This window comes from Myotis nattereri (genome assembly GCF_964212035.1).
Source record: "Myotis nattereri genome assembly, chromosome: 4".
Taxonomy (NCBI): Eukaryota; Metazoa; Chordata; class Mammalia; order Chiroptera; family Vespertilionidae; genus Myotis; species Myotis nattereri.
In genome coordinates this window covers 77,996,053-78,022,782 of record NC_138079.1, presented here as the reverse complement: position 1 = coordinate 78,022,782, position 26,730 = coordinate 77,996,053, and the positions used below count along the sequence as shown (strand labels likewise).

The 26,730-nt window shown below is 37.6% G+C and overlaps 1 protein-coding gene and 1 long non-coding RNA gene across 2 annotated transcripts in view; one reads left to right on the top strand and one right to left on the bottom strand.

Annotated features, from left to right (window-relative positions):
- The window catches only part of LOC308517666, a 45,134-nt gene extending 35,914 nt beyond the window's left edge, over positions 1–9,220 (bottom strand). Inside the window, exon 1 of the long non-coding RNA XR_013995860.1 lies at positions 9,102–9,220. This is a non-coding gene — a long non-coding RNA (uncharacterized lncRNA). The remainder of the gene's footprint in view (positions 1–9,101) is intronic.
- FBN2 (fibrillin 2) overlaps positions 1–26,730 on the top strand; it is a gene marked incomplete at its 5' end in the record, with an annotated part of 254,497 nt that overhangs the window by 224,388 nt on the left and 3,379 nt on the right. The window contains 11 exons of the mRNA XM_081088909.1: positions 462–584; positions 1,222–1,353; positions 9,481–9,606; positions 10,929–11,135; positions 12,207–12,332; positions 13,904–14,026; positions 15,398–15,514; positions 16,344–16,472; positions 18,292–18,411; positions 23,491–23,722; positions 26,238–26,409. Of these exons, the coding sequence (XP_080945035.1) occupies positions 462–584; positions 1,222–1,353; positions 9,481–9,606; positions 10,929–11,135; positions 12,207–12,332; positions 13,904–14,026; positions 15,398–15,514; positions 16,344–16,472; positions 18,292–18,411; positions 23,491–23,722; positions 26,238–26,409 (1,607 nt within the window). The remainder of the gene's footprint in view (positions 1–461; positions 585–1,221; positions 1,354–9,480; positions 9,607–10,928; positions 11,136–12,206; positions 12,333–13,903; positions 14,027–15,397; positions 15,515–16,343; positions 16,473–18,291; positions 18,412–23,490; positions 23,723–26,237; positions 26,410–26,730) is intronic.

The window sequence follows — 26,730 nt, the reverse complement described above, 5'->3', positions numbered from 1 at the left end:
CGCACAGGCACACCTGGTTAAGTCTCTGGCCCTCTCCTTTTTGGAGTTCCCCCTCACTCTTCAGCCATCTTGGTTGCCCCAAGACTCCTACAGAAGCCAAGAAAGTTTCTACTGAAGATTTACCTGCCAGGTGCTGTAATTTTTAAAACAGTAAATTGGGAACTTATTCCTTGCTGGTTGTTTGCTGAGTTTCAACTATCACCAAATAACTGTTTTAGATAGTTTTTGTGTGTGTTTGTGTGTGTGCGTGCACATGCATGTGCATTTAGAGTTTATAGTTATTTGTGGGAGGATGAGCTTGTTAGGCAAGTGAAAGTAAGTGATACTGTCTCCATACCAGAAGTGGAAGTCAGATTATCCTATTGCTTTCTGTGTAACTGCCAAGTAAATTCATCAGTGTTTATTTAAACAAATAATCAGAGCCCTCAGCTTAGCCCCTGGCTGCCTGTCTCTTTGATCAGATATCAATGAGTGTGCCCAGAACCCTCTGCTGTGTGCTTTCCGCTGTATGAACACCTTCGGGTCCTATGAATGCACATGTCCAATTGGATACGCCCTCAGGGAAGACCAGAAGATGTGCAAAGGTAAGGCCACAGGCAAGGAAGTGGTTAGACCTTTATTTGCCATGCTGGGAATATCTTATATCTTAATGATTTATAGTTCTCAGCAGTCTTCTTTCAGAGCTTTACAGAAATGTTTATGACAGCATTTTACTGGTAGGTTTTCATACCTAGAAACAAGACACTTGATGATCTGTTCAGTCAAGTCAAAGATAAGATGGGTTGAGGAGCTCACCAGTTGTCACACTCTTGGGCTCTTCATTAAGAAAAGACTGTCCTTTCCAGGACTTCTTACCAGTAGGACCAATGTTGAAACTTATAAATCTAGAATATAGCCAACAGTTTAAAAAGATGGAGCTCCTACATGATTACATTTTCAGACTCCAAAAACCAAATGTATGACTTAAAAGTACAAAACAACCTGACTGGCATGGCTGATGGTTTGATTCCCGGTCAGGGCACATGCCTGGTTTGCAGGCTTGATCCCCATTGGGGAGCATTCAGGAGGTAGCCAATCAGTAATTCTCTCTCATCATTGATGTTTCTAACTCTCTCTCCATTCCTCTGAAATCAATAAAAAATATTTTTTAAAAGTGCTAAACAATGGTTTGTTTCTGAGAACTTCCTATTTTTATATTTTTTTATTAAAATTATTTTATAGACCTGGATGAATGTGCTGAAGGGCTACATGACTGTGAATCCAGAGGCATGATGTGTAAGAATCTGATCGGCACCTTCATGTGCATCTGCCCGCCTGGAATGACCCGGAGGCCTGACGGAGAAGGCTGCATAGGTAAGGCTATGAGGGATGATGTCGCTTATTTAATATTTCTACTCCAAGACAGATTTATGGCACTATTCCAAAATCATCCCAACGGCAAGGCAATTATTTCCCCAGCTGTTTCAAGTTGTGCTAGACTTCCTCCATCTCAGGGTCTAGCCAATGCAATAAGTTCTGGATAATGCAGTGGCAATTATGCCCATCCTAGAATATATGCCCTCTTGTTTTTCTTAATTCTGTGTCCTGTAAATCTAAAGCACTGAATTTAGAAGGGTAAAAAACTTGCAGCAATTGTGCTCATATAGCAAAATGGAAGTATGAGTTAATGGTCTCTATCTCTTTTCTAATCATTCCATGAATAAGGAGAGTAGAAGCAGATAATCTCCAGAAACCTACTGCAGGCTGGATATCTCTAACCTTGGCCATATTTTCAACATATTTGAACATCAGTTAATTTACCTATAAAGCAAGGAGGTAGGGCTGTTTCTCTGAGATGACTTCAAGGGTTTAAAATGCTATGATTTTACAATGCAAGCCAAAGTCTCATGCCATGTAAGCTGGCCATGGCCCCTGCATGCTATCTCAGCACTTCTTCCCAAAGGTGCTGTCACCTGGGGCGCTGAAGCCTACTTACTACACAGTCTTCCTTCTCCTTGAAAATGGGTGGCTCCCCTCCTTTAATTAAGAACCTGCTGCTCCCTCCTAACCTCCAGTACGTAGAGAAATGTGGGTATTTTGGAGGAACATTTGAAGATTAATAATTTATTATTTTGGTAAAAAACAAAATAAGTTTTTAAATGAATCTATTAATGATTTCCTGGAATAGAGAGTGGATGCAAATGGACACTAGGGATCCCTTTGGGAGGTGGAAATGTTCTAAAACTAGTTTGCAATGATTGCACACTTAATTTATTAAAAATCATTGAATTGCACACTTAAAACACCAATTATATAGCATCTGAATTATACTTCAATAAATGCCAACAAAATACTTTTTGGGACTTCATTAACATTATATAAATGTAATTGATGAGAAGGCTTCATTTTAAAGACGATGGAATAAAAATGTGTTACTTCACTCCCATCCTGTGAAAATTTTAGAACTATAACAAGGGAGAAAGAGAACTGTTTTAGATTAAGTGAAGAAATGGTCACAACCACAGGCTGAAAAATATTCTTGAAATAATAGAAAATTTCAAACAAAAACACAGATGTTCAGCAGCATATTTTTCTTTAGGCTTTGGCAGAATACATATATCTCTAAAAGTAACTGCCCCAATTTAAAATGTTCATCCGACAATCTTCGATTAGAAGATAAAGGACATAGGTGAATGAGAGAGGTATGGAATATTTCTGTAGCAGCCCAGTTCCGTACTGCAGTGTCAAAAGATACAGAAGGGAAAGAGAAATCGTGTTGACATACTAAGACTTTACGCAGAGCCACACTGACCTCCTAAGTTACCTGAAAGCTTGAGAGTACATGTCCCTAGGACAGAGAGCATCACAGATTTGGTGAGAGTTTATTTATACAACAGCCTTGAATTGAAACTATGGGTTGTGCCCAGTTCAGCACTGGTGATCTCCTACACCATTTTTCAGCAAATAGCTGAACTGGAGAAAATTGTTCAGAGATGAATAACTACACAAAACTACAACTAATGCATATATATACTGGGGTGGGAAGTGGATAGAGAAAGAAGACAAAATAAACAAGAATTAGACTAAATGCCTCAGAAAACAAAAGAAGAAGATTTTTAAAAATGTTTTGGTAACTCTAATAGATATCAAAATTCAAATAGAAAGAAGAGATTGAAAAAAGATAAAGCAATATCAAGAGATAATGGTCTAACAGAGCTTAGGAAAAACATAAAGCTACCACAGAAATTAACATCACATTAGAAGTAATAAAAAATAGAAAGGGATGACAACACAGCCAGTAATGTGAATATGGAAGTAATTAATAAGAAGACGACAGGGGTAGAAAACAAAGTCAGTATATGTATAAATGAAGTCCCTGGAGAAAAAAGAAAACTAAAAAATAAAACAGGAAAAAATGTTTAACTATATTTGAGTACTTGTAGAAGAAATTCTTGTAGAAAATATTTAATTCAGCATATCAGAAGAGCCCACCACTCCATGGAACACTGTTGCGAAGAGTCACTCATTTATTCAATTATCTACCAAACATCTGTTATGTTTGTGATTCTTGGGAGATCATAATAAACTGGAAGGACAAGTTTTCCCTTCTCCACCTCAACCCCACTCTCAAGTGGTTTATGTTCTAGTCAGGAAGAGCATTCATCAAACAAATAAAGAAATAATCAACATGATAACTTCATAGAGTGGTAAATCTTTTCAAGAAAGTAAGATTAGTGACTGGATGGGAACTACTTTAGAATACACTTCTAAGGAAGCCTTCTCTGATGAGTGACATTTGAACTGGGAACTAGAAAAAATAAGGAAATAGCAAGAGCAAAGAACAGGAATGAAAACCAGTGTAGCTGAAGCCCAATGGTAGGCATGGGCATTGCAGGCCATGGTAAAGAGCTGGTTTTATGCTAAGGGCATGTGGCAGAGTGACTCAGAGTGTGTGCCCTAAAGATGGATGATAAGTATGAGAACTCTAGTTTCATGCCTACTAGCTCTATGACCTAGAGCAAGTTTGCCTCCCCATGTACCTCAAATTTCCCATCTAAAAACAAATAGGAATGATGGAGTCATTTACCTCCAAAGATTATTGGGAGCGTTAAATTAGGGAATGCATGTAAAAAATTCTTAGAACAGCCCTTGAAAAATAGTTACATTTTGATTAAGGGCTAGTTGTTATTATTCTCTAATTTACATTTTAAAAGACCTCTGATGGCTTTGTAGATGATGTAAGGGTGTGAGAGCAGAAGCAGGATTCATTTAGGTGGCTATTTTAATCATCCAGATGAGAGGTGAAGGAGGCTCAGATAAAAGCATAGACGAATAGAAATGTGGTGAAATTGACATATTCAGAATATACTTTGGAGATAATCAACAGAACTAGCTGATGGGTGGACTGGATATGGTGGATGAAGGAAGAGGTATAAAAGATGAGTTCTAGGGCATTTACTAGAATAATTGGTTGGATGAAACTACTATTAACTGACAAGGGAAAGACTGGAAGAAACAAGTGTGATTACAAGTATAAAGTTCTGTTTTGACCATGTTAAGTGTAAGATATGGTTTAGCTTTCCAGTGATAACACCAAGTATGCCATATTTATAGATTGCTGGCAAATAGGTAGTGTTTAAAAATCATAAGATTGGATGAGAACACCGAGAAAGAATATAGAGAGTGGAAGAAGTAGTGACTGACCTCTGGGCACCACAATATTTAGAGTGATTAAAAATGTTTGGAAGACACCCTGGCCTTTTTGGCTCAGTGGATAGAGCATCAACCTGCGGACTGAAGGGTCCCAGGTTTGATTCCAATCAAGGGCACATGCCCAGGGTGTGGGCTCAATCTCCAGTAGGGGGCGTACAGGAGGCAGCCAATTATTGATGTTTCTGTCTATCTCTCCCTCTCCCTTCCTCTCTGAAATCAATAAAAATATATGTTAAAAAACATATCAAGAAGACTAAAAATAAGTTTCCCGCAAGATAGGAAGTTCTCTAGGTCAGTGTGAAGCTGTGGGAGTTACAAGAATGGATTATTCAAACACATAGGGAGTAGTCACTTGTGTCTGATGCTGCTGAGATATAGAATAAGACACAGACAGAGAAGCAATAATTAGACTTGGTGATCTCTTCAGGAGTACTTTCCATGTTGGGGGTAGACCAGGAGGGTTACAGAAAGGACCCAAGATTAGGAAGTGGAAACGGCAGCCATAGGTCATTCTTTCAAGAAATTTGTAGGGAACCACAAAAGACCCCAAATAGCCAACACAATCTTGAGAAAGAAGAACAAAGCTGGAGGCATGATGCTTCCTTATTTCAAACTATATTATAATATAGTAATCAAAATATTATGGTATTGGCATAAAAACAGACACACAGGTCAGTTTTGGAGAGAATAGCAAACTGAGGAGCCAAGAATACTGTAAGCAAACATAGTCTCTTCAATAAGTAGTGCTGGAAAAACCGGACAGCCACATGCAAAAGAATGAAACTGGACCACTCTCTTACACCATACACAAAAATCAACTTAAAATGAATTATATACTACAAGGTAAGACCTAAAACCATAAAACTGCTAGAATAAAGCATAGGGGTATGCTCCTTGGCATTGGTCTTGGCAATGATTTTCTTTCAACACCAAAAGCAAAAATAAACAAGTGGGACTGTATCAAACTAAAAACTTCTGCTCAGAAAAGGAAACCATCTGAAAAGACCACCTATGTAATGGAAGAGAATATTTGCAAACCACGGAACTGGTAAGGGGTTAATATCCAAAGTATACAAGGAACTCATACAACTCAAAAGCAAGTAATAATAATTAGATTTTTTTTTAAATAGGCAAAGGACCTGAATAGTCATTTTTCCAAAGAAAACATGCAATGGTGAACAGGTATATGAAAAGGTGCTCAACATCACTAACCATGAGGTAAATGGGGGGGGAAAAACACATCCCATAGTGAGATATTACCTCACACCTATTAGGATGGTTGTTATAAAAAAGATTAGTGTTGACAAGGATGTGGAGAAAAGGGAACCCTGGGCACTGTTGGTGGAAATGTAAATTGGTACAACCACTATGTGTGTTCAAAAAATTGAAAATAGAACTAGCATATGATCTAGCAGTTCCACTTCTTGGTATATATCCAATGGAACAAAACCATTATCTCAAAAAGATACCTGTACTTTCATGTTCATTTATAATTATTTATAATAATCAAGGTATGGAAACATCCTAAGTGTCTGTGGATGAACGGACTAAAACAATATATACAAATATGTTATAACTTATATGTAGAATTTTTTTTAAGTTGAACTCACAGAAACAGAATGAAAAAGTGGTTCCTCAGGGGCAGGGGTTGGGAGAATCATGACAGGTTAGTAAAAGGGTACAAATTTGCAGTTATAAGATGAATAAGGTCTGAGGATCTAATGTATAACATGGTGATATAGTTGGTAACACTGTATTATATAATTGAAATTTGCTAAGAGAGTAGAACTTAAATATTCTCACACACACAAATGTAAATCTGTGATTGATGGAAGTGTCAATGACTTTGATGGAAGGAATCCTTTCAGAAAATATGTGCATCATGGTGTGCACTTTATCTCACATTTTCATTTGTCAATTATACCTCAATAAAGCTGGAGTAAAATAAAACAGGAGTCAGAGAACTGAGCAGGAAAAAAAAAGAAATTCTGCCCTGAGGGAACTAAAATGTGGTAGTTGCTGGAGGGATAATATGTTGAGAGAGATTATTTTTTTTAATCACGCTGAGGGAATGATTCATTGAAAAAAAGGAGAATTGTGAAGTCTGGAAGGTAATCCAGAGTACAAGCTCAAACACTTGACCTTTGAGGAAAACCAGAGATACTTCAGCTGTTGAAAAAGAACAGGAGATTGAAAATGAGGGCGCAGACAGGTGGTTCACTGTGGGGAGATGAATGAGTTCTTAATATGTGACAGTCATTTGAGAAAGCAGGAGTGTGGACATACTAGGAAGGGTAGTAGGATTGTCAAGGGAGTATCACTACCGGTCTGAGATTTCAGTCTTGCACTAAAGCAAGACCTAGTCTGTTTGCTGCACTGCATCAGGCACAAGTAGGTAGAAGGAAAGGAGTGTGCGTAGTATAATGGACAGTGAAGTGATGGGTCATTGGCAATCCTGAAATTGCCAAAGCATAGAAAGTGGAATGCTGGAAATCAAAATTTCATAGGTGGCACAATATCACACCAAGATACACCCTAGTAGATTTACAAATTTCAACAGAAAAAAAAAGAAAGAAAGTAAAGATGGGAAATGAATTTTGTTGGCTGTAGGCAACCAGGCAGAAAAAGAAATTATCTGCAAGGTGGGGAAAAAAATCAGTATACTCTTTTTTCAAGTTTTCTCAGTAATTGTTAATGCCAATGGTAGCATAACAAAGGTAAGCTAGGCCTGGCCTGCGTGGCTCAGCGGTTGAGCGGCAACCTATGAACCAGGAGGTCATGGGTTTGATTCCTGGTCAGAGTACATGCCCGGGTTGCGGGCTCAATCCCCAGTAGGGGGCGTGCAGGAGGAAGCCAATCCATGATTCTCTCTCATCATGGATGTTTCTCTCTCTATCTCCTTCTCCCTTCCTCTCTGAAATCAATAAAAATGCGTGTTTTTTTTAAAAAAGTAAGCTAGGATTTTGAGGCATATCTAGTTATCTTTCAAGTATAAAAACTATATTATACATTATCAAATGTTGAGGCACTCGAGAAGTATATCCCACAAGAGCCCTTCTTGAAAAAAAATAGCTCAATTCAAACAAATAAAATAAAAATAAAGGTGAATGAGGGATAGAATTAAATCAAGAAGACAGACCTTGAACCCTCAAGTTCTAGAAATAACAGACACTATGCAATTACTTAAATCCATACCTTAGCTCAATCCTTCTGCATATATTTTAAGTTTTCCGCACAAGTTATTTTTGCTAAAAGGGGAACAGTATCTACACCAACATACATCATGATGAATTTCAGAACAGTTAAGAGCAGAATGTAAACCCTTACTGTATAAATCCTTTTTTCTCTAGAAGGAGAGAAAAACCAGATTTCCTACACATGAACAGGAAAATTGGGTAAAAGGAAATAATGGAACAATACTTTCAAAACATTCCAAGGAAAAATACTTTGGAACTGAAATTCTATACTCAGTCCAAGTGAGAAAACAAGCAAAATGAGAAGTTGTCAGACGTGTATTTTAGAATATTTACCACACATGTACCTTCTCTAGAATGATAACCAAAGTATATACTCATATATTTTCTTAATTAATTCAGGAGGAAGTAGTAGTACATATGAAACAATGGTGAGCCAAGAAAACCAGTAAACCTCATAATTTGGTTAAAATAGATGCTCATGGTGGGTAAAATATTTAAAAAAAAAATTTCTAGATCACAAAAACCTGGCAAGTACCACAGGGGGAGAACAGAAAGAAGTAAACTCATGGCAAGGTACTTGTTATTGCCAGAAGCTTTTTAAACAGATACGTATTAGGAAAGTATTAAGAGTGTGTATTGAAGTTGTCCCAGAGTTACCACTAGAAGAATAGAAAGAAGATTATAACTTCCAAATATGAGTTTGGGATGAGAGAGGATGGCATAGAAAAGTAGACTAATTTAATAAATATTGAGAGAAGAGGGCAATAGCATGGTAGATATAAAACAATGTAAAATGGCAGGTAAAATTCAAATATATCAGTAATCATAATAGATACAAGTAGTTGAAATGGCTGGTTAATAATAAATGTACTTCTAAAAAAAATTTTAATCCAGGTTGGTGCTTTTTACAAGAAATGTACCAAATCAAAATGTGAGAGAGGTTAAAAATAAAGGATTGGAACAAGATATTCAAGGCAATTGCTAAAAAAAAAAAAAAGAAAGCACATGCAAAATAAAAACCAATAAATTGAAAATTTAAAAATATATAAAAAAACAGTTTATCAAAAAGATTTCATTGTCTTGCACTTTTTTACACTCCTAACAACATAGTGTTGGGGGAAAAAAACCTCAAACAAAATTTACAAAATATTAAATAATCACAATAAGTAGGTGTATGGAGAATTTTAAAAAACAATTTGCTCTTATACTCACCAGCCTTCCCTAGCACCTACCACCCCTATGCCCCAGTTTTTCTCTGATAGCACAAAAATGACATCCTCTTCCCCAAGATTCTTCTCCTCCTTGTCTGGTGTCTATCCCTTTTGGAGGTCAATTTTCCAGTTCTTCATCAAACACCACCCCGTCCCTGCAAGGGGGGACAAGGAGGAAGAGCACACTTTGTTAAGAAAGAACCCACCTGGAAGATGAGTTAAAGTTGAAAATAAATCAGTATTCACACATGACTAGTTTTTATCTCATCATATTAGTACTTTAGTAAAGATGTTTTAAACAAGATATAATCCATTATAAGGTAATTTTAAATTATAATTTTATAATCTATTCATTATTCACATTATTTATTTTTCTAAAGATGAAAATGAATGCAGGACCAAGCCAGGAATCTGTGAAAACGGGCGTTGCGTTAACACTATTGGGAGCTACAGGTGCGAGTGTAATGAAGGATTTCAATCAAGTTCCTCAGGCACTGAATGCCTTGGTAAGTTGATACATGCGTGTATTTTACTTGGTAAATAAAACATCTGTTTTATGATGTCATCACAGAAAAGCTCTACATATATATCCTTGTCTACTAAACAAATCTCTCAATCTTAGTAATCCACATACCTCTTCCTGAAGATACACACCTATTAAAATGACGTATTTGTCAGTATGTGCGTTACTTGCACATCTGTGTGTCATATAAATAATATTTTAAATAGTCTTCCCAAGATTAATATTAATTAAAGTCTATGGAAAATGTGACTTTAGTAAAACTTACATCAGGGGATGATGATTTAATTCCAAAAGAAAATATTTTTAATGTGTGGTAAGCTCTGCTGAATTGATATTAAAGTAAAGGCCATATTTTAAAAATGCAATAAAGGTTAAATTTTATTTTATGGTACAGAAAAATGTTTTAGAAAATATTTTCTTATGGAAAATATAAATCTCAAACATTGTGTTGTATTATAATGCATATATTATAAGCCATTTTAGTACATTATGAGCAGGTATAAAAGTATGGAATAGTAAAACGTAAGGCAAACCAAGAGAAATAAGATTACTCATCATTTGATTTGGTGTAAAAACAGCATGTTTCAACTACATCAGATTTTTCTCAAAATGATGTCATCTGTTTTAAATCCTAGGAAATTATTAGTCAAGAAAATCTATAGTTTGTTCAGTCTAGACCTTTACTAACCATAAGCCTTTTCAGATATAAAAAGTGGTCTTTTCTTTTTATATTATTAACAGTTTCACTAGGATGGTTCATAAAAACCATATTAATGATTTCTTGCCTCTCTACATCAGAGAGATCCCTATCCTTGTTCTAAAAACATCTACTTGGTCTAAATGTTTGAACCATCTTTTAGATGTAGAAATTAAAAGAGATTAAATTGAATATTACCAAATTTATAACATAGTCTAGAATTTTCTTTTCAAAAACAACTTCTGATACTTGTTTGCTTATTTAAAGGAAAATAATTTGATTTTTATTTGGATTCTACAGAAATGGTAGTTTACTATCACTTAGTTGCTGGTGGATTAAAGAAAAATAATTTTTCTAAAATATAGTGTCACTTTTTGTCCAAATTTAACAAACTGTCTATAGTGATAGAACACTTTATGAACTTAACTCCCAACAAAATGTTATGATTGTTAAACCATCTTAGTGTGACTGTTCATATCAAAGAATATTTACCTTGTTAAGTTATAGCTAAGAATGAAAGTATTGATTGTCCTGTTTAATTTGAAGTTCAAGATAATGAAGTGTCAGTTCCATGACATTGATTCCTATTGACTGCGCTGTCATTTCAGACAATCGACAGGGACTCTGCTTTGCAGAGGTATTACAAACGATGTGTCAGATGGCATCCAGCAGCCGCAACCTCGTCACCAAGTCAGAATGCTGCTGCGATGGGGGGCGAGGCTGGGGTCACCAGTGTGAGCTTTGCCCACTTCCTGGAACTGCCCAGTACAAAAAGATATGTCCTCATGGCCCGGGATACACCACTGATGGAAGAGGTAAGGAGTTGAGGAAATTGGTGCATATTATCCAACAGTGAACTTCATTCATTAGGATTAGTTTGAAGGAAAAGTGGAAAAATAATAATAAAAATAATCTATAATAATAAAAGCATAGTATGCTAATTGGACCAGACAACCTTTCAGATGAAGCCAGGGCTGTGAGGGAAGGCCAGTCCCAGGTGCCAGAGGGAAGCTGGTGCCGGCAGCTGGGAGAAGGAAGGTCTACTCTTGCATGAATTTTGTGCATTGGGCCTCTAGTACAATAATAATCGCTAAAATATTTTTATGTATGTGTTTGTATATGCTTTTTGCTAATACTTTTGAGACTTTGTATCAAATCTAAGAGGTAAAATTTATTATTCCCATTTTAACAGATGAGGTAACAAAACACAAGCTAAGATAACAAGTAATTTTCCCAAGATCACACCCTTTTTAAGGGATGGACCCAGGAATGGAACATATCTGTCTGACCCCCAAAGGCCATTCTTGTAACCCCCAAACTATACTGACTCAAATAAATGTTATTTATTTGAGTGTGCACCAAAATTTAGTCTGTTTTAACATGTTTACAAAACAGCAACTCTCATAATTGATTAGTGGTTTCCATTTCTTTTGTACAACCAACTAATTTCCTGAAAAATACCATTTTCCTCTATCCCTATACAGATTCCTGATTATTTGCTAATAAATCCCTTTCTTTCGAGTCTAAGGCTAGTGCAGATTTGAAGCCAATCCATGGGAAATTATCAGAAATTCCAAATTAGTGGAACTTCACAAAGAAAGTTTTCTAGATTCACCCCAAAATAATTCATACTTAGGTTGCAAAATGAGTAAACTTAAACAGGGCTTTCAACACAGTCTTCGTTTGTTTATCTCTTCCCATCACTGCAGATTATTTTTATGTCCCTTCCATGTTGCCATTCGTCTGAATGATGAAAAGGCACCATGAATGTTGGTTGTTAATTATCTTGTGTCGATTCCTTAAATTTCTTGGTTTCTAACCAGTTTTAACCTCAAATATATATTGACTTCTCCTTGGTTTTGGTTTCGGTTTTGTCTTGGCCACAGATATTGATGAATGTAAGGTTATGCCGAACCTGTGCACCAATGGTCAGTGCATCAACACCATGGGCTCCTTCCGGTGCTTCTGCAAGGTGGGCTACACCACAGACATCAGCGGAACTTCGTGTGTAGGTAAGGCAGGACATCTCTGTGTCTGGGAGCTTGTCAGCTACTGTTTCCTGCAAGTCACTTACTGTCAGTAGAGTATCTTTATTAGGGAGCTCTGCAATGTACATGTTATTAAAATGATGCCACTCCTTTCAGTAATGTGGCTCTTGGTATCATCGTAGTTGTCTGAGGCCTTGTCCAATCATTTGGGACACAGAACTGTTCAATTATAAAAAATGAACTTCCAACACTTTATATTTTAATTTTAGATGTATAAATGACATTTGTCATTGTTTTGATGAGAGAAAGGGGATTTTGGTTGTGGATGTGTGTGTTCGTATATAAAGAGGGAATGCTTTGTGCTTGTTTCTCATTGCTGGTTTTTGCATAATATCCAGTAGCAAAACAGTTTCAGTACAGAAACCTCCTACATTTTTACAATCTCTTTTTCTAATTTAATTTTTTTATTGTCTCACCCACGTGATTCTATCACAGTTTGGGGACAAAGGTGATTTGCCTTTATTGAGTCTTCCCAAAATATTCAACTTTGTTTTCATTAAAGAAAAAAAATATTTTCTCCTTTATGATTCATCAACTTAACATGATATTCTCTAAATTGCCTATTTCATTAATAAAGCACACCTGGCATGAAAAAGTTAAGAAAAAACAAACTGACTCATAGTAAGCATTTGTCTCACTTGGTTGGGCATGAAAGTAATGGAGAATAGGCTCTTAACCATGAGCTTTCAGCATTCTGTGGGTATCAATCAATATGTTTTATGGAGGAAATGTAAATTGTTTGTTATCAATTGGAGTCCTAGCAGAAAAAAAGGTGGCATAGTCGAATGAGGACAGTTTAAGGAGGGATTAACAAAGGAACCATCTATAGTGGTGTGGACAGTGTCTGCAGAACCACGGGGAGGGTGCTGTGTACTAGGGCCATACTACTCCTGGACCAAAAGGAGGGAGGGAGAGGCTGCTGGGACCTGGAAGGAGAAAGTTATACACAGAGGGATGCCTTGAGAGGAGCTATGACTCTGATCCCATGACTCAGTCAGCCTGAGCCCACCTTGCAGGGAAAGAGTTGAGGAGACAAGGACCAGCCAGAAGACAGAGAGCAAGAGAGCAGGCTCCTGGGCCCATGAGCAGCATGGACTAGGGGGAGGACTGGACCTGGCAGGCAAGCGGAAGATTTCCAGCACAGTCCGTGACCCCACAAGCTACTTCAGGGAGTGTCAGCCTGGAGAGTTTAAGAGAAATTCTGCTACATCTACATGTCAAAAAATGTTTTTAAACTCTTGCGTTTAAGTTTATGGCTCTCAAATTGTAAACCAAAGTACATTAATCTAAAGAATTGAGTGGGTGTTTTAACCTTGGTCAACTGTCAAGATATTGTATTTGTCCAAGATCCATAGATTGATCTACAAAGTAAACCAGTGCATTACTTGAGGGAAAATTGTTCTGTGCATCATTTCTCCCTGGCTGTTTTCCATTTTAAGTTGAAGAAAAAAAGCTAAATGAATGAAGTAAGAAGAAAGAGGGAGGGAAGAAGCTAGTTTTACCAAGAATTTAATCTTCACATCACTTTGATTTAGATCTTGACGAATGTTCCCAGTCCCCGAAACCATGCAATTTCATCTGCAAGAACAGCGAGGGGAGCTACCAGTGCTCGTGTCCGAGGGGATATGTCCTGCAGGAGGATGGGAAAACGTGCAAAGGTGGGGAAGAGCTTCTGGCATTTATGACCCTTGTCTATGTCTCTTCTTTCAGATTCAAATTTAGCTAATTGGGGATTATGCCACATGCACCTCCTTCAATCTCATTTTCTTAGTGACCATTTTATTACTCATAGAAAATTCTAATAAAGGACACGTGGTAGGAGGCAGGCAAAATTAAAACCCATGTTGCAGTGGCTTGCTTCCTAGAGTAACCCACACACATTAAAAAACAAATAAAATTAAAACAAATTAATTTTGGTGAGGGAAGAGATTAAGACAAATAACTAAAATGAGATTTTTTTTTTGTTATCTAAGATTTCATTTCTACAAACTATCTTTATTACTGCCATAGTCTAAAAATGAATTGTTAAATTTAAATTTTTTTGCTTTGTTAGTATTAAAAGTAATTATCAAACTAAATTAGATAATTAAAATAGCTCCAATACTATACTCATATATTGAATTTTATATTAATCTCATCAGTATGAAATTATTAGACTGAGGAAATTCCTGTCTAATTAAATTTTTGAAATACAGATTATGCTCAAGAAAATGAGGTTTTATTTCCAATAAATAAAAAAATAGCAAGCAGTACTGTTCTCTTGTACCTATTTAGTGAACCATTATGAGTCAGTTTAATTTTGCACATTTATAATGAGTACAACTAAAACGTGTGTGTTTTTAAACTTTAAAATAATGAATTAATCTTGTTTATATCTTACATTGCTTTGTAAATGTATTTAAATATATTTTTCTATCTTAAGTTCCAATCTAACCAAAATCACATTTTGAGTTTTCTGTCAGTCCAGTCCAGCTGTTACTTCCGGGTATGACTAGAGTCACAGATGCTGTGTTTTTGCTTCCTCTGGTGTTTATGATGGTGACTTCATTTGGAACCCGAGACCCTGACTCAATGTTTGCGTTAAGACCTACATCAGTTTCAAAATTCTGTTTTATTTTTATTTAACCCTCTCCCTTAATAGGAATAAGTGACCAGCCATGTACTAAACTGTACATTCAATACAAGAATTATAATCTTTGAATAATAACTTTGAGAACAATTCATGGAAACCACAGTGATTCCTTCATTCAATTTCTTATTTTAAGAAAACTTAGTGTGATGTATCACCTTCATCAGTCTATCACAGTAGCCCATAATCTTTATGCTGCTTAGGTATGTGAAAAGAAACTGCTTGTCAAAAAAGGAAAAAAAAAGAACTGCTTGTCATATGCATATTGAAGCCTATAAAAATTCCAGCAAAAACTTTGGCAGAATATTCCCAGTAGATCAAACATCTCGTGTGGCTTCACAACAAAGGATGCATATCCAGACACCACTGCTCTGATTTGCATGGGCTTCTCTCATTTCAGACCTTGATGAATGTCAAACCAAACAGCACAATTGCCAGTTTCTCTGTGTCAACACTCTGGGAGGTTTTACCTGTAAATGTCCACCTGGTTTCACCCAGCACCACACTGCATGTATTGGTAAGACAAAACTACAAATAGGAAATTTTACAAACTTTGATAGATGCATAAAACTTGTACTTAAAATGGTAATGTCTTCAGTACTTATAGTTAGAACCAATTCCTCATAATTAGTGGTCTACAACTGTTGCTTGCCCTAGCCAGTTTTGCTCAGTGGATAGAGCGTCAGCCTGCGGACTAAAGGTTCCCAGGTTCAATTCCGGCCAAGGGCACATGCCTGGGTTGTGGGGTCAATCCTCCTCAGTAGGGGGCATGCAGGAGGCAGCCAATCAATGATTCTTATCATTGATGTTTCTATCTCTCTATCCCTTCCCTTCCTCTCTGAAATCAATAAAAATATATTTAAAAAATAAAATTAAATAAAAATGTTGCTAATAATAGTGATTTTTTTTCTCTCTCAGGGATAACATTCAAAGGGAAAAAAGACCTATACTGTGTAGTCTGAGCACACACACACAGTAGGCATCTTCCAAGCAGTGCCTTTATATTGCATTTTAAATATGTGTTCAGATAAAATCTGATCAAAGGTTCACTGTAATTTGGACCATGCTAATGAACATGTTGGGGTTTTTAATGTTAGAAGACACATATGTTAAGGCTCTTTTGGTCATATTATTGAAAACCTTGTCCTCGGTCAACTCAAAATATGTTCCACTTTCACATCTCTTGAAATACACTCTTTCTTCCTACTTTTACCTTTATATGACAGTGAATACTGGCATCTATTTCCCTAAAGTGCTCTTTTCACATTGGGAAACTTAGCCTTTCATAGGTCACTTTTTACTTTATGTAGTGAAATTTGAATCATGTAATAATTTGTCTTTGCTAGACAACAATGAGTGTGGGTCTCAGCCTTCCCTTTGTGGAGCAAAGGGGATCTGTCAGAACACCCCTGGGAGCTTCAGCTGCGAATGCCAACGAGGGTTCTCCCTTGATGCCACTGGACTCAACTGTGAAGGTGAGTTTATTTGCTCAAAAACCCTTAATCACATACAGCATGCTGTTTTCTTTTTCCTCCCGAGCCACTAAATGAGAAATGTTGATCATCTCAAAAGAAGAAAAATATATTTAAAAATTTAGGACCCAGCAATTTATTTTTGTTCATAAGTTTCCATAATTATTCTGAGGGCAGAATAATTATATGCTGAAACAAAATTTGGTGAGTACAAACTGGCTTCTAAAGTAACTGAACTGTTTACTTCATTATTGATCTAAAAAAGAATTGAACTGAAAAAGAATTCTATACCTAATATGGTTTACAGTGGTGAGTATACTGTACCAGGAAAAAAAAGGGAGAGGACTTTTGTTCTATGATACCTGAATGTATAAAATTAAGTGTAAGAAAAAGAACCAATTGTCATAGAGAACTGGAAAAATGTATCGAAAGCATGCTGCTAAGTATATAGATTTTAGCAGATGGCAGTTTGTGTTTTATTTATTTTAGTCGCCCTCTACTTATTCTTAGAAATATAAGATTATGGAGAGATTAACTGGGGAACTTACATGCATATATGCACAGCACATGGGTACGAAAAATAGTGTGGTAAAGGCCTGAGAGGGGCGGGTGTGGGATGAAGGGGGTTAACGGGGGGGGGGGGGGGAGGGACATCTGTAATACTTTCAACAATAATGAAAAGTTTTAAAAGAAATAAATTATTATGAATTCTAGAAATATATTCAAAGTTTTTAAGATACTCTTTATAAATAGTATAGGGCTTTTATATATGTATCTAATTTGCCACCAAGAAAAATTTAGTTTTAAATTTTTCTACTTTAATATTTTACATTTGAAGTCATTGAGACTTTGAAAGTATTCTGAACATACAGCTGCTTGCCACGTGTGAGTTCAGCTTGTGACTATCCACATAAGATACCATTTATTAATTATCCATATAAATTTGTTACATACACATCAAACATGCCAATTTTATTTCACTCTTTATGGGTAGATTTCAAAGCCTCATTGTCATTCCAAAAGAGTATGCACGTATGAACAAAGAAATTATTCCATATGTGTAATAATACCACATCGTGTCTAAAAATAACATTCTTAAATACTTAAAATTTGCCTCTAATTAATCTTGAATGGTAATAAAAAAAATTGCTGCTTGCAAAACAATTATACTTTCTTTAAATTTTATTGATTTCAGAGAGAAAGAGAGAGGGAGGGAGAGAGAAATAGAAATATCAATGATGAGAGAGAATCATGATTGGCTGCTTCCTGCATGGCCCCTCCTGGGGATTGAGCCTGCAACCCAGGCATGTGCCCTGGCCAGGAATTGAACCATGACCTCCTAGGTCATAGATCTACACTCAACCACTAAGCCACACTGGCAGGCAAAACAATTATACATTTTAGGTATCTCTTTAGTGCTGGTATCTTCCTGAAAATGAAGGTTAGAGTCAATCACTTTTGAATCTACTAGAAATGTACTGCAAATATATTTATATCACTTACCAAATAAATCAGACCATCTGCAAGTTAATCCATCCAAAATGCACAGCGTTTGTGGTTGCTGTGGTTGAGTTGATGAAATTAAATGTTATTTAGAGCATTGATGTGGTGTGGTCTGGTGGATAGTATAAGAATGAAGTCTTATCTCAGAAACAGTCTTTGTACCACCACTGACTAATAGCCATGTGACTTGGAAAAGTCACAGCCTTTCTTTGTGTCTTGTTTGTTCCCCTGATAATAGCTGTCCCAGGCTGTGTTTGGAGTGTATCTAAGAATAGTAGAAAAAACTTACCTGAAGATCTTGCTGGGCTTGTTTTTGCAGATGTTGATGAATGTGATGGAAACCATAGGTGCCAGCATGGCTGCCAGAACATCCTGGGAGGCTACAGGTGTGGTTGTCCTCAAGGGTATATTCAGCATTACCAGTGGAATCAGTGTGTTGGTGAGCACTCACTTCTTACATAGCATCTGCTTTTCTGACCTTAAAGTAGCTTTAAGTAAAATGAACAAATAATAAAGGTTGCTGTTTCTATGTAACCTTTGAATCCTAGAACTTAATAAAACAGTGCTTAGGACTGATCCATTATTCTAGTCTTTATACTTGTGTATATTTGAAAATACCCACAATGAGAACATGGTTTTTAAGTACCTGAACAGTAATGCAACTGGAGCTTTTATAAAAACTTTAATGTTCTGGTAGGTATAAGTTTAAGTTTCTGAAGATTGTGTTAAGAATCATCATTTTCATTTGCCAAGATCAGGGGCTTTTTGTCCCCCTCAGACAAATATAAAGGAATTCAGATCAACTTAATGAGGATCATATATCTGAGCTGTCCAGTCACATAGATGTAATGAAGGAGCTGAATTGTTTTAAGGTAGAAATAGTAGTTACAGCAATACCATTAAAAACTCCAGACAGAAGTGTTTGTAAAATCAAATTAGTAGGCACTGTGCTCAATTTCTTGCATTGATGATCGTCATGGAAACTCTCCTTTTAAGGAGAGGTTGATCAAAGAGAGCACCGTTCTCTGAGTAACCAGCTAACTTACCCGCCTAACTTCTTGGTTCCATTTGAATACACTTCATAGACACACCACCCAATACCCTGTGACATTAGATGCTAACACAATGGAGCAGAAAGGAGGACAGTGGTACTGCAGGGAGATGGCAGGGTGCTTCCTGTTTCTCTGTAGTGATTTCAATTACCCCACATGTACTTCAGATAGTTTACTGTGCTCGGGCTACTCGTTCAATTAATCTGATTTTATCCTTTATGGTCTTCTCACAAGAAATTTCAAATGACAGTTTAGTGAATTAAGAAAAAACAAACAAAACAAAAGATAAATTTCAAAGGAGAAGAACCAACTCTGAAAGTCACAACTATTCCATGGCTGTGTGCCAGGTCACACCACGGATACATCCTCATGGCAGGAAATGCAAACACTATTACTGATCACGAGTTTAAGGACACAGTTTTAAAGGATGTCGAAATGATGAGTTAGGCCAGTGGTCGGCAAACTCATTAGTCAACAGAGCCACGTATCAACAGTACAACGATTGAAATTTCTTTTGAGAGCCAGATTTTTTAAATGTAAACTATATAGGTAAGTACATTGTTATTAACTTAATTAGGGTACTCCTAAGGCTTGGGAAGAACCACACTCAAGGGGCCAAAGAGCCACATGTGGCTCACAAGCCGCAGTTTGCCGACCACAGAGTTAGGCTATCAACCAGAATAATCTCAAAAGTGTAATTTATTTTTTCTCTTTACAGAAAAAAAGAAAACAAAATATGTTGCAAAAGTCCTTATGCCCTGATATCTTGATTCATAAAGAGGCAAAGTGTGGGCACACTGTTCAAAATATAGAGAATGGTATTTTTTTACATAGCTATTAAAAGTGTAAAACAATTTTATTATATTGTGTTGTTCATAACATATGTCCAGTACTTTATTTAGCAAATAAAATGGACTTCTTGGTTAATTCTATGAAACTAAATGCAAAAGAATGATCCTCTAATATTTCACGTGTCAGCTTATATAGAATTCTTCTTTTTAAGGCAGTCATAAATAGAAATAGGATTATGTGTAGAGTATGAACTCAATTTCCAAGTTTTTAAGTTTCCTGAAGTTTCTGTCTGTAAACATCTAGTGCAAATATAGCTACGGAGGCTTTTACTAAATTTGGTCTGACTTAGAATCAAGACTGTGTGGTATATCCCAGGTCCCCTTTGTGGGGTCTCCTCGACTGAGCACCTCAGCAAGGCAGTCACTCCAGAACATCTCACAATGGAGTCCAGCCAGATGCCCCTGTGCCTTCTAATTGGGAGGGACCCTCTGGACAGAAGGATAAATGTTTTCAAAGATGAGTTCAAAACTAAAGTCACATAAGCAGATATCCCCAACTATAAGTATTCTTTTGTGAGCTTGCTCTGCTAAAATGGGCACCTGTAAGCAGCAGGTCCCTGAGTGAGCAAGAGGCAACAGACATTTATTTGAAAGTTTCTAGACTTTTCTGTGCAGGGTTGAGGAACCCAGTTGGTCTCTAATAAAACTGCAGACTTTCTTGCCTTGAATCCACATAACACAGTTGGAATTTTAACAGAAATATGTAACAAGAATAGCATTATACAGCCCATCAGGAACTAATAAAAGCAACAAGAATTATGACAAAGTGCAAATTAAAAGGCACAAATCATTTTTATGTGTCACTATGTGTGTGAATATCTTCATTCAATGACTGAGAGGAGATAGAGAATGAAGTCTTTCAAATAGATTTATCTGGGATCTCCTGGTAAAGGAACAGAACTGCTAGTTAATGCATCAGATTATTTAAATACTGTTAAATTGAAAACCTACAGTGCTGTTAATACTACTTTCAATTTGAGAAAAATGGCAATTCTTGCCCTGGCCGGTGTAGCTCAGTTGGTTGGACATGGTTTTGTGCACCCAGAGGTTGCTGGTCGATTCAGGTCAGAGCACATGCTGGAGTTGCAGGCTTGATTCCCAGTAGCGGGTGTGCAGGAGGCAGCTAATGGATGTTTTGTTCTCACATCAATATTTCTCTCTCCCCCTCTCCCTTCCTTTCTCTCTAAAAATCTTTATAAGAGAAAGAAAGAAAAATGACATTTCTCTGTAAGTGTTAATACTGACAAAAGCTTTTAGTTCAAAGGAATAATTTGAGAAGTTTCCAGCCAGTTACCATAGGACATTTATCCCATTCTGGTGCATTGATTATACAGATGTAGGTAACATTCTCCAATATTTGCAAGCATTATAATTATTCAGAATTGAAAATAAGTGAATATTATTAACATTTGCATATGAAGAAAAATTATGTCTTAATATATGAAGCTTTTAGTTATTTAGTGTTAGTAACTTCCAGTTGCTTCTATGCCCTTTCAAAATAATTTGAACATAGCTTGGTGAGGCTTGAGTCAACTCAAAATATTTCTCACACAGGAACACATTTTAAAAGTCAGATTACGTAAGTCTAATAAAATTATACTATGATATACATTTATAGCATATAAACATGAAATATATAATGGTGCTTCCAAAAACATTATATATTTAAATTTTTTTCTTGTCATTGGTATGTTAAAATGGAATTTATTCAATTATTCAGTTTTTCCTGGTACATTTTCTACTTAACACAATGTCTAATACTATATTCATAGAAAGTTCATTTTGTTAAATTATAACCTAATTTACATTCTCCATTGGGAGAGAAATGGTGCATATAAACGTCCGATTTAATTATAAAATCAGAGGAGCATTTGTGGCAGAAATAAAATGGCAGTTATATTTATGTCACAGGTAGCTTAGCTATTATGAATTTATTTATATATCTCCTTCCCATGAAATGAAGGCTAAGAATTGGTACATATTAGGTAATCATAGCAGATTTTATATCCAGTGATTAAGAATTATACATTTGGCGGTCTGATTTAATTCTGAAACTATAATCATGAAACAAAAATGTACCTAATAACATCTACCCTCTCAGTAACCTCTGTGCCGTACTTAATGGAGTTTAATTTCCTGTCTGAGAGGCCTCTTCGCTGAGACGCCATCTGCGTCTTCCATAACCTCCCTGAGCCATGCCGCTCTGCCCTTCCCTCTGCCTGTTGTGTTCCAGGCGCACGCTCTCTTGCAAATAGGCTCATTTCCCCACGTGGCCTGAAACATATACTTATCACATATTAAGTAAACAGACACACTGTGCTCCATTGGAGTCACAGAATTTGAAAGAACTTCCCACAGGACAGATGTGACTTGTGCCCAGGGTGAAATTTGAATTATAATAAACTCTGAAGGAGCCCAACCAGGGGCTATATATCAACCAGACAGTTAAGAGCTAAGTTGTAGTCTCCAAATTTAAAAGTACACTCTTTGAATTTAAAATGATAAATGCAACTGAAGGTATAACATAATTATCCTGCTGTCAGGCATTTAAAGTATTAATGTTAGTCATGAAGCCAGGAATGTCGGTGTCAGCTGATGGCTGGATGCAGTCTCAGAAGGCACAGTCTGCACCTAAGGGGTCCTCACGCAGGTAAATGTTGATTGTTGGTTCAATAGACCCAATTAAATAATGTTCATTTCAAGTATTTTCACTTAGGGTATTTAGATTGTTATGTTTTCTCCATCTACAATATAATGAAGGCTTTGGGGATTGCTGGGAGAAAGGACACAAATACAGATACAGATGTAGGCTTTTTAACACGGAGATATAATTCACATACCATAAAATTCATCTTTTTAAAGTGTACAGTTCATGGTTTTTAGTATGTCCTCACGAGTATGCCACCAGGAACACCACAGCATTTTCAGCACCCCGAAGAGTTCACCCCCATTAGTGTGGTTCTTCATTTCTGGCTCCCACAGCCGCACAGTGAGTAATCTGCTGTCCCTGTGAATCTGTTCATCTGAGGTGTGGGCTGGTGAACTACCCTGCTGTTAAGAGAATAGAAGGGTGATTCTGTAGGCAAACTGCAAATACCTGTCCCAAAGGGCTGCCAGCAGATTCATAAACAGCACAAACTATATAAAAGTGTTGGGTAATTTCCTAGCTGGTTTTGCTCAGTGGATAGAGCATCCACCCACGGACAGAAGAGTCCCAGGTTCAATTCCAGTTACGGGCACATATCTTGGTTGCAGGCTCAATCCAGTGCGGGTGGCAACCAATTGATGTGTCTCTCTCACATCAATGTTTCTTTCTGTCTCTTCCCTTCTCTTCCCTCTCTCTAAAAATCAGTGGAAAAATATCCTTGGGCAAAGATTAACAGCAACAACAAAAAAAGTGTTGGGCAAGGTTTTTTACAGCTATAATTTAGGAGGATTTGTTGGATTTGGGCATTTTATTTTTTTATTTTCACATACTTTGCAAGTCAGCCATTGGACTAAATGTTTTTTTAAATGCTGTTGTAGAGTTCTTTCTCCTGTGAAATCATAGGTACTTTGAGACTCAGGCCCTCCTCCGTGTCACCTCAGATAATATTTTCTTACTTTCTGTCATAGATGAGAATGAATGCTCCAATCCGAATGCCTGTGGCTCTGCTTCCTGCTACAACACCCTGGGGAGTTACAAATGTGCCTGCCCCTCCGGGTTCTCCTTTGACCAGTTCTCCAGTGCCTGCCACGACGTGAATGAGTGCTCATCCTCCAAGAACCCATGCAATTACGGCTGCTCCAACACGGAGGGGGGTTACCTCTGTGGCTGCCCGCCTGGGTACTACAGAGTGGGACAAGGGTAAGGCCATCATCCTTTCGCACACAGGAAAGCAAGGGAGGTCCAACAGGGTGGGTCCAACTCAGGTTTCCTCCCTGAGTTCAGGCTTTCAGGCCGCCTGGCACTGCAAGGAAGTGAATGGTGATTAGAAGCCCAAGAGACGAAAGCGTTGGTCACTTAGGATATAGGAGGGAGAAGCACTAAGAAGGCGTATGGGTTATACCCATGTTGCAGGATTACCTCCCGTGTGGTGTGCATAAGACTTGAACTTGTAAACAAACAGCACTTCCTTGCCCCGCATAAAGGCCTGAATTCATTCAGTCAGATCCCTCAAGGCCAGAGACTAGCAGATATTTTAAAATGCAGCTTACGTGTTGTTGTAGACACCTGGGTTGTGAAGCACAAGTGGAAATGGCTTCTCTTAGATTTTTCTATGAATTTTGACAGGTGCCAGCCTAGTGGTTCCTAGTGTGTCCCTCTCTTGGTTCATCAGGCTTTATATTATTGCCCATGGAAGACCTGCCTCATTGGTGTGGCACTGCTCAGTGCCAGGCTGGCTCCACAGGGCTGGGTTTCCTCCAGCCCATCACACGTTCCCAAGTGCAACCTCTCAAGCCCTGTGGGCTGGGCCTGGGGTGCTGGCCACCTGCCTCCTTCCATCAAGGCAGCCTGTGCTCAACAGCATGGAAGGTGGGAACTGAGGAGTCACTCAGGGTCCTCTTCCTCAGAGCAGTGTATGAGACAGGCACTGAGGGGGGTGGACTCATCTGTCCACCATCCTATATAATAAAGAGTTAACATGCAAATGGTTGTCATGCCCTCATGCCATCACGCCCTCACGCCATCATGCGATAACTGCTCAGACACTCAACATTGGGGAGAGAGGAATGGGGACCAGCCAGGCTGAAGCCTGGGAGAAAGACAAGCCACCTGCCCTGCAGTCCTAGACACCAGTGGCTGTGCCTGCACCTGCAGCCTGGGAAAGGGACAAGCCTCCTGCCCCATGACCCAGGTGAAGCCACCCGCCCACGGGTCCTGGGTGCCTGTGACCAGCCAGAGGAGGGAATCCTGGGTCCTGGGTGCGGGGCGAGGCAGAGGTGATTAAGGGCAATCAGGTCAGCAAGGGGGCAGTTAGGGGCGATCATGCAGGCAGAGGTGGTTGGGGCGATCAGGCAGGCAGGCGAGCAGTTAGGAGCCAGCAGTCCCGGATTGTGAGAGACAGTCGGACATCCCCTGAGGGGTTCTGGATTGGAGAGGATGCAGGCCAGGCTGAGGGACCCACCCCCACTGCACAAATTTCATGCACTGGGCCTCTAGTTGTTACATAATAATACTTGAAACAAAAGGCATGATCTAGACCAGTGATGGCAAACCTATGACACTCATTGTTTTGGTTGATTTTTCTTTGTTAAATGGCATTTAAGTATATAAAATAAATATCAAAAATATAAGTCTTTGTTTTACTATGGTTGCAAATATCAAAAAATTTCTGTATGTGGCACGGCACCAGAGTTAAGCTAGGGTTTTTCAAAATGCTGACATGCCGAGCTCAAAAGGTTCGCCATCACTGTTCTAGACATTGACTCTTTCACTAACTCAAATAGGACTTGAGAAATCTTAGTCATTACAGCAGAGAGCTTTGTTGTGAACAGGACTTCTCTTAGCACTCTCTCAGAACTTCATACTCTGCTTTTGCTTTCCCCAGTTAACTACACTCAAGTGCTTCATCTAATTGGGATTAAAAATTGGGGATGCCACTAAAGGAAATGAAAACATTAATCTGAAAAGATATAGGTACCCCTGTGCTCATTGCATCACTATTTACAATAGCCAAGACATGGAAACAACCTGGATGTTCATTGATAGGTGAATGAATAAAAAAAGATGTGGTACACAAAGTGGAACATTATGAAGAACAAAATATTGTGATTTGTGATAACATGAATGGACCTAGAGAATATTATGTTAAGTAAAATAGGTCAGACAGAGAAAGAAAAATAATGTATGTTTTCATTTAGATGTGAAATGTAAACAACAAACACAGACTCACAGAAATAGAGACCAAAGGATGGCTGCCAGAGGGGAGGGAGATGGGGGGATTGCTGAAAAGGGTGAAGGGGAATACAGTCAATAATATTGTGATAAGTTTGTATGATGACTGATTACTACTAAAATTAGTGGGTTGATCACATTATAAGGTATACAAATGCTGAATCACTATATTGCACACCTGAGACTAATATAACTAGTATAATTTTGTATACCAACTATGCTTAAGTTTAAAAGGTATATTAAAGAAAAAAATTGGGGGAAGCTTAACACTCACTCTCAGAATTTTGCTGTTCAAAATAAGGGAAAATCTTGTGTATGAAGTGTTAAAGAAAAGAGCTACAGAGACTACTAGGTTTTTATTTGTATGAGCTTAGATTTTGCTTTGTTGGTGTTTTTTTCTGAAAAGTCTTTGCTCTACCACTGGAAAGCTATAGTCAAAGTTAAGGATAAAATCTAACAACACCTTGCTTCTTGTTGCAAATAGCCACTGTGTCTCAGGAATGGGATTTAACAAAGGGCAGTACCTGCCAATGGACACAGAGGTGGATGAGGAAAATGCTCTGTCCCCGGAAGCCTGTTATGAGTGCAAAATCAACGGCTACTCTAAGAAAGAAGGCAGGCAGAAGAGAAGTGTTCATGAGCCCGAACCCTCTGCTGTGAGTAGACCTCACTTTTGTATCAGATTTTATCCATATGGAGTCATGTATATGATGCAGTAAACCTTTATGTAGGTTTCAGGCTCAGTGAAGCTAAAATTAGCTTGAAATTTAATGGCTAAATTAATGGACTCAACATGGCAGAGACAAGTAAATAAAATAAGTTGATTTTTAGCTCAAAACACAAGGACGGGGAGGTGGGGAAAGACTTTAAGATTCACATGTCATATGTTTTTTTTTATTTATGCCAAAGGGAATAAGATGCCCACCTAGAAATATTTATTTGAAATGATTCAAAAAATTATTTTAAATGTGCCCAGT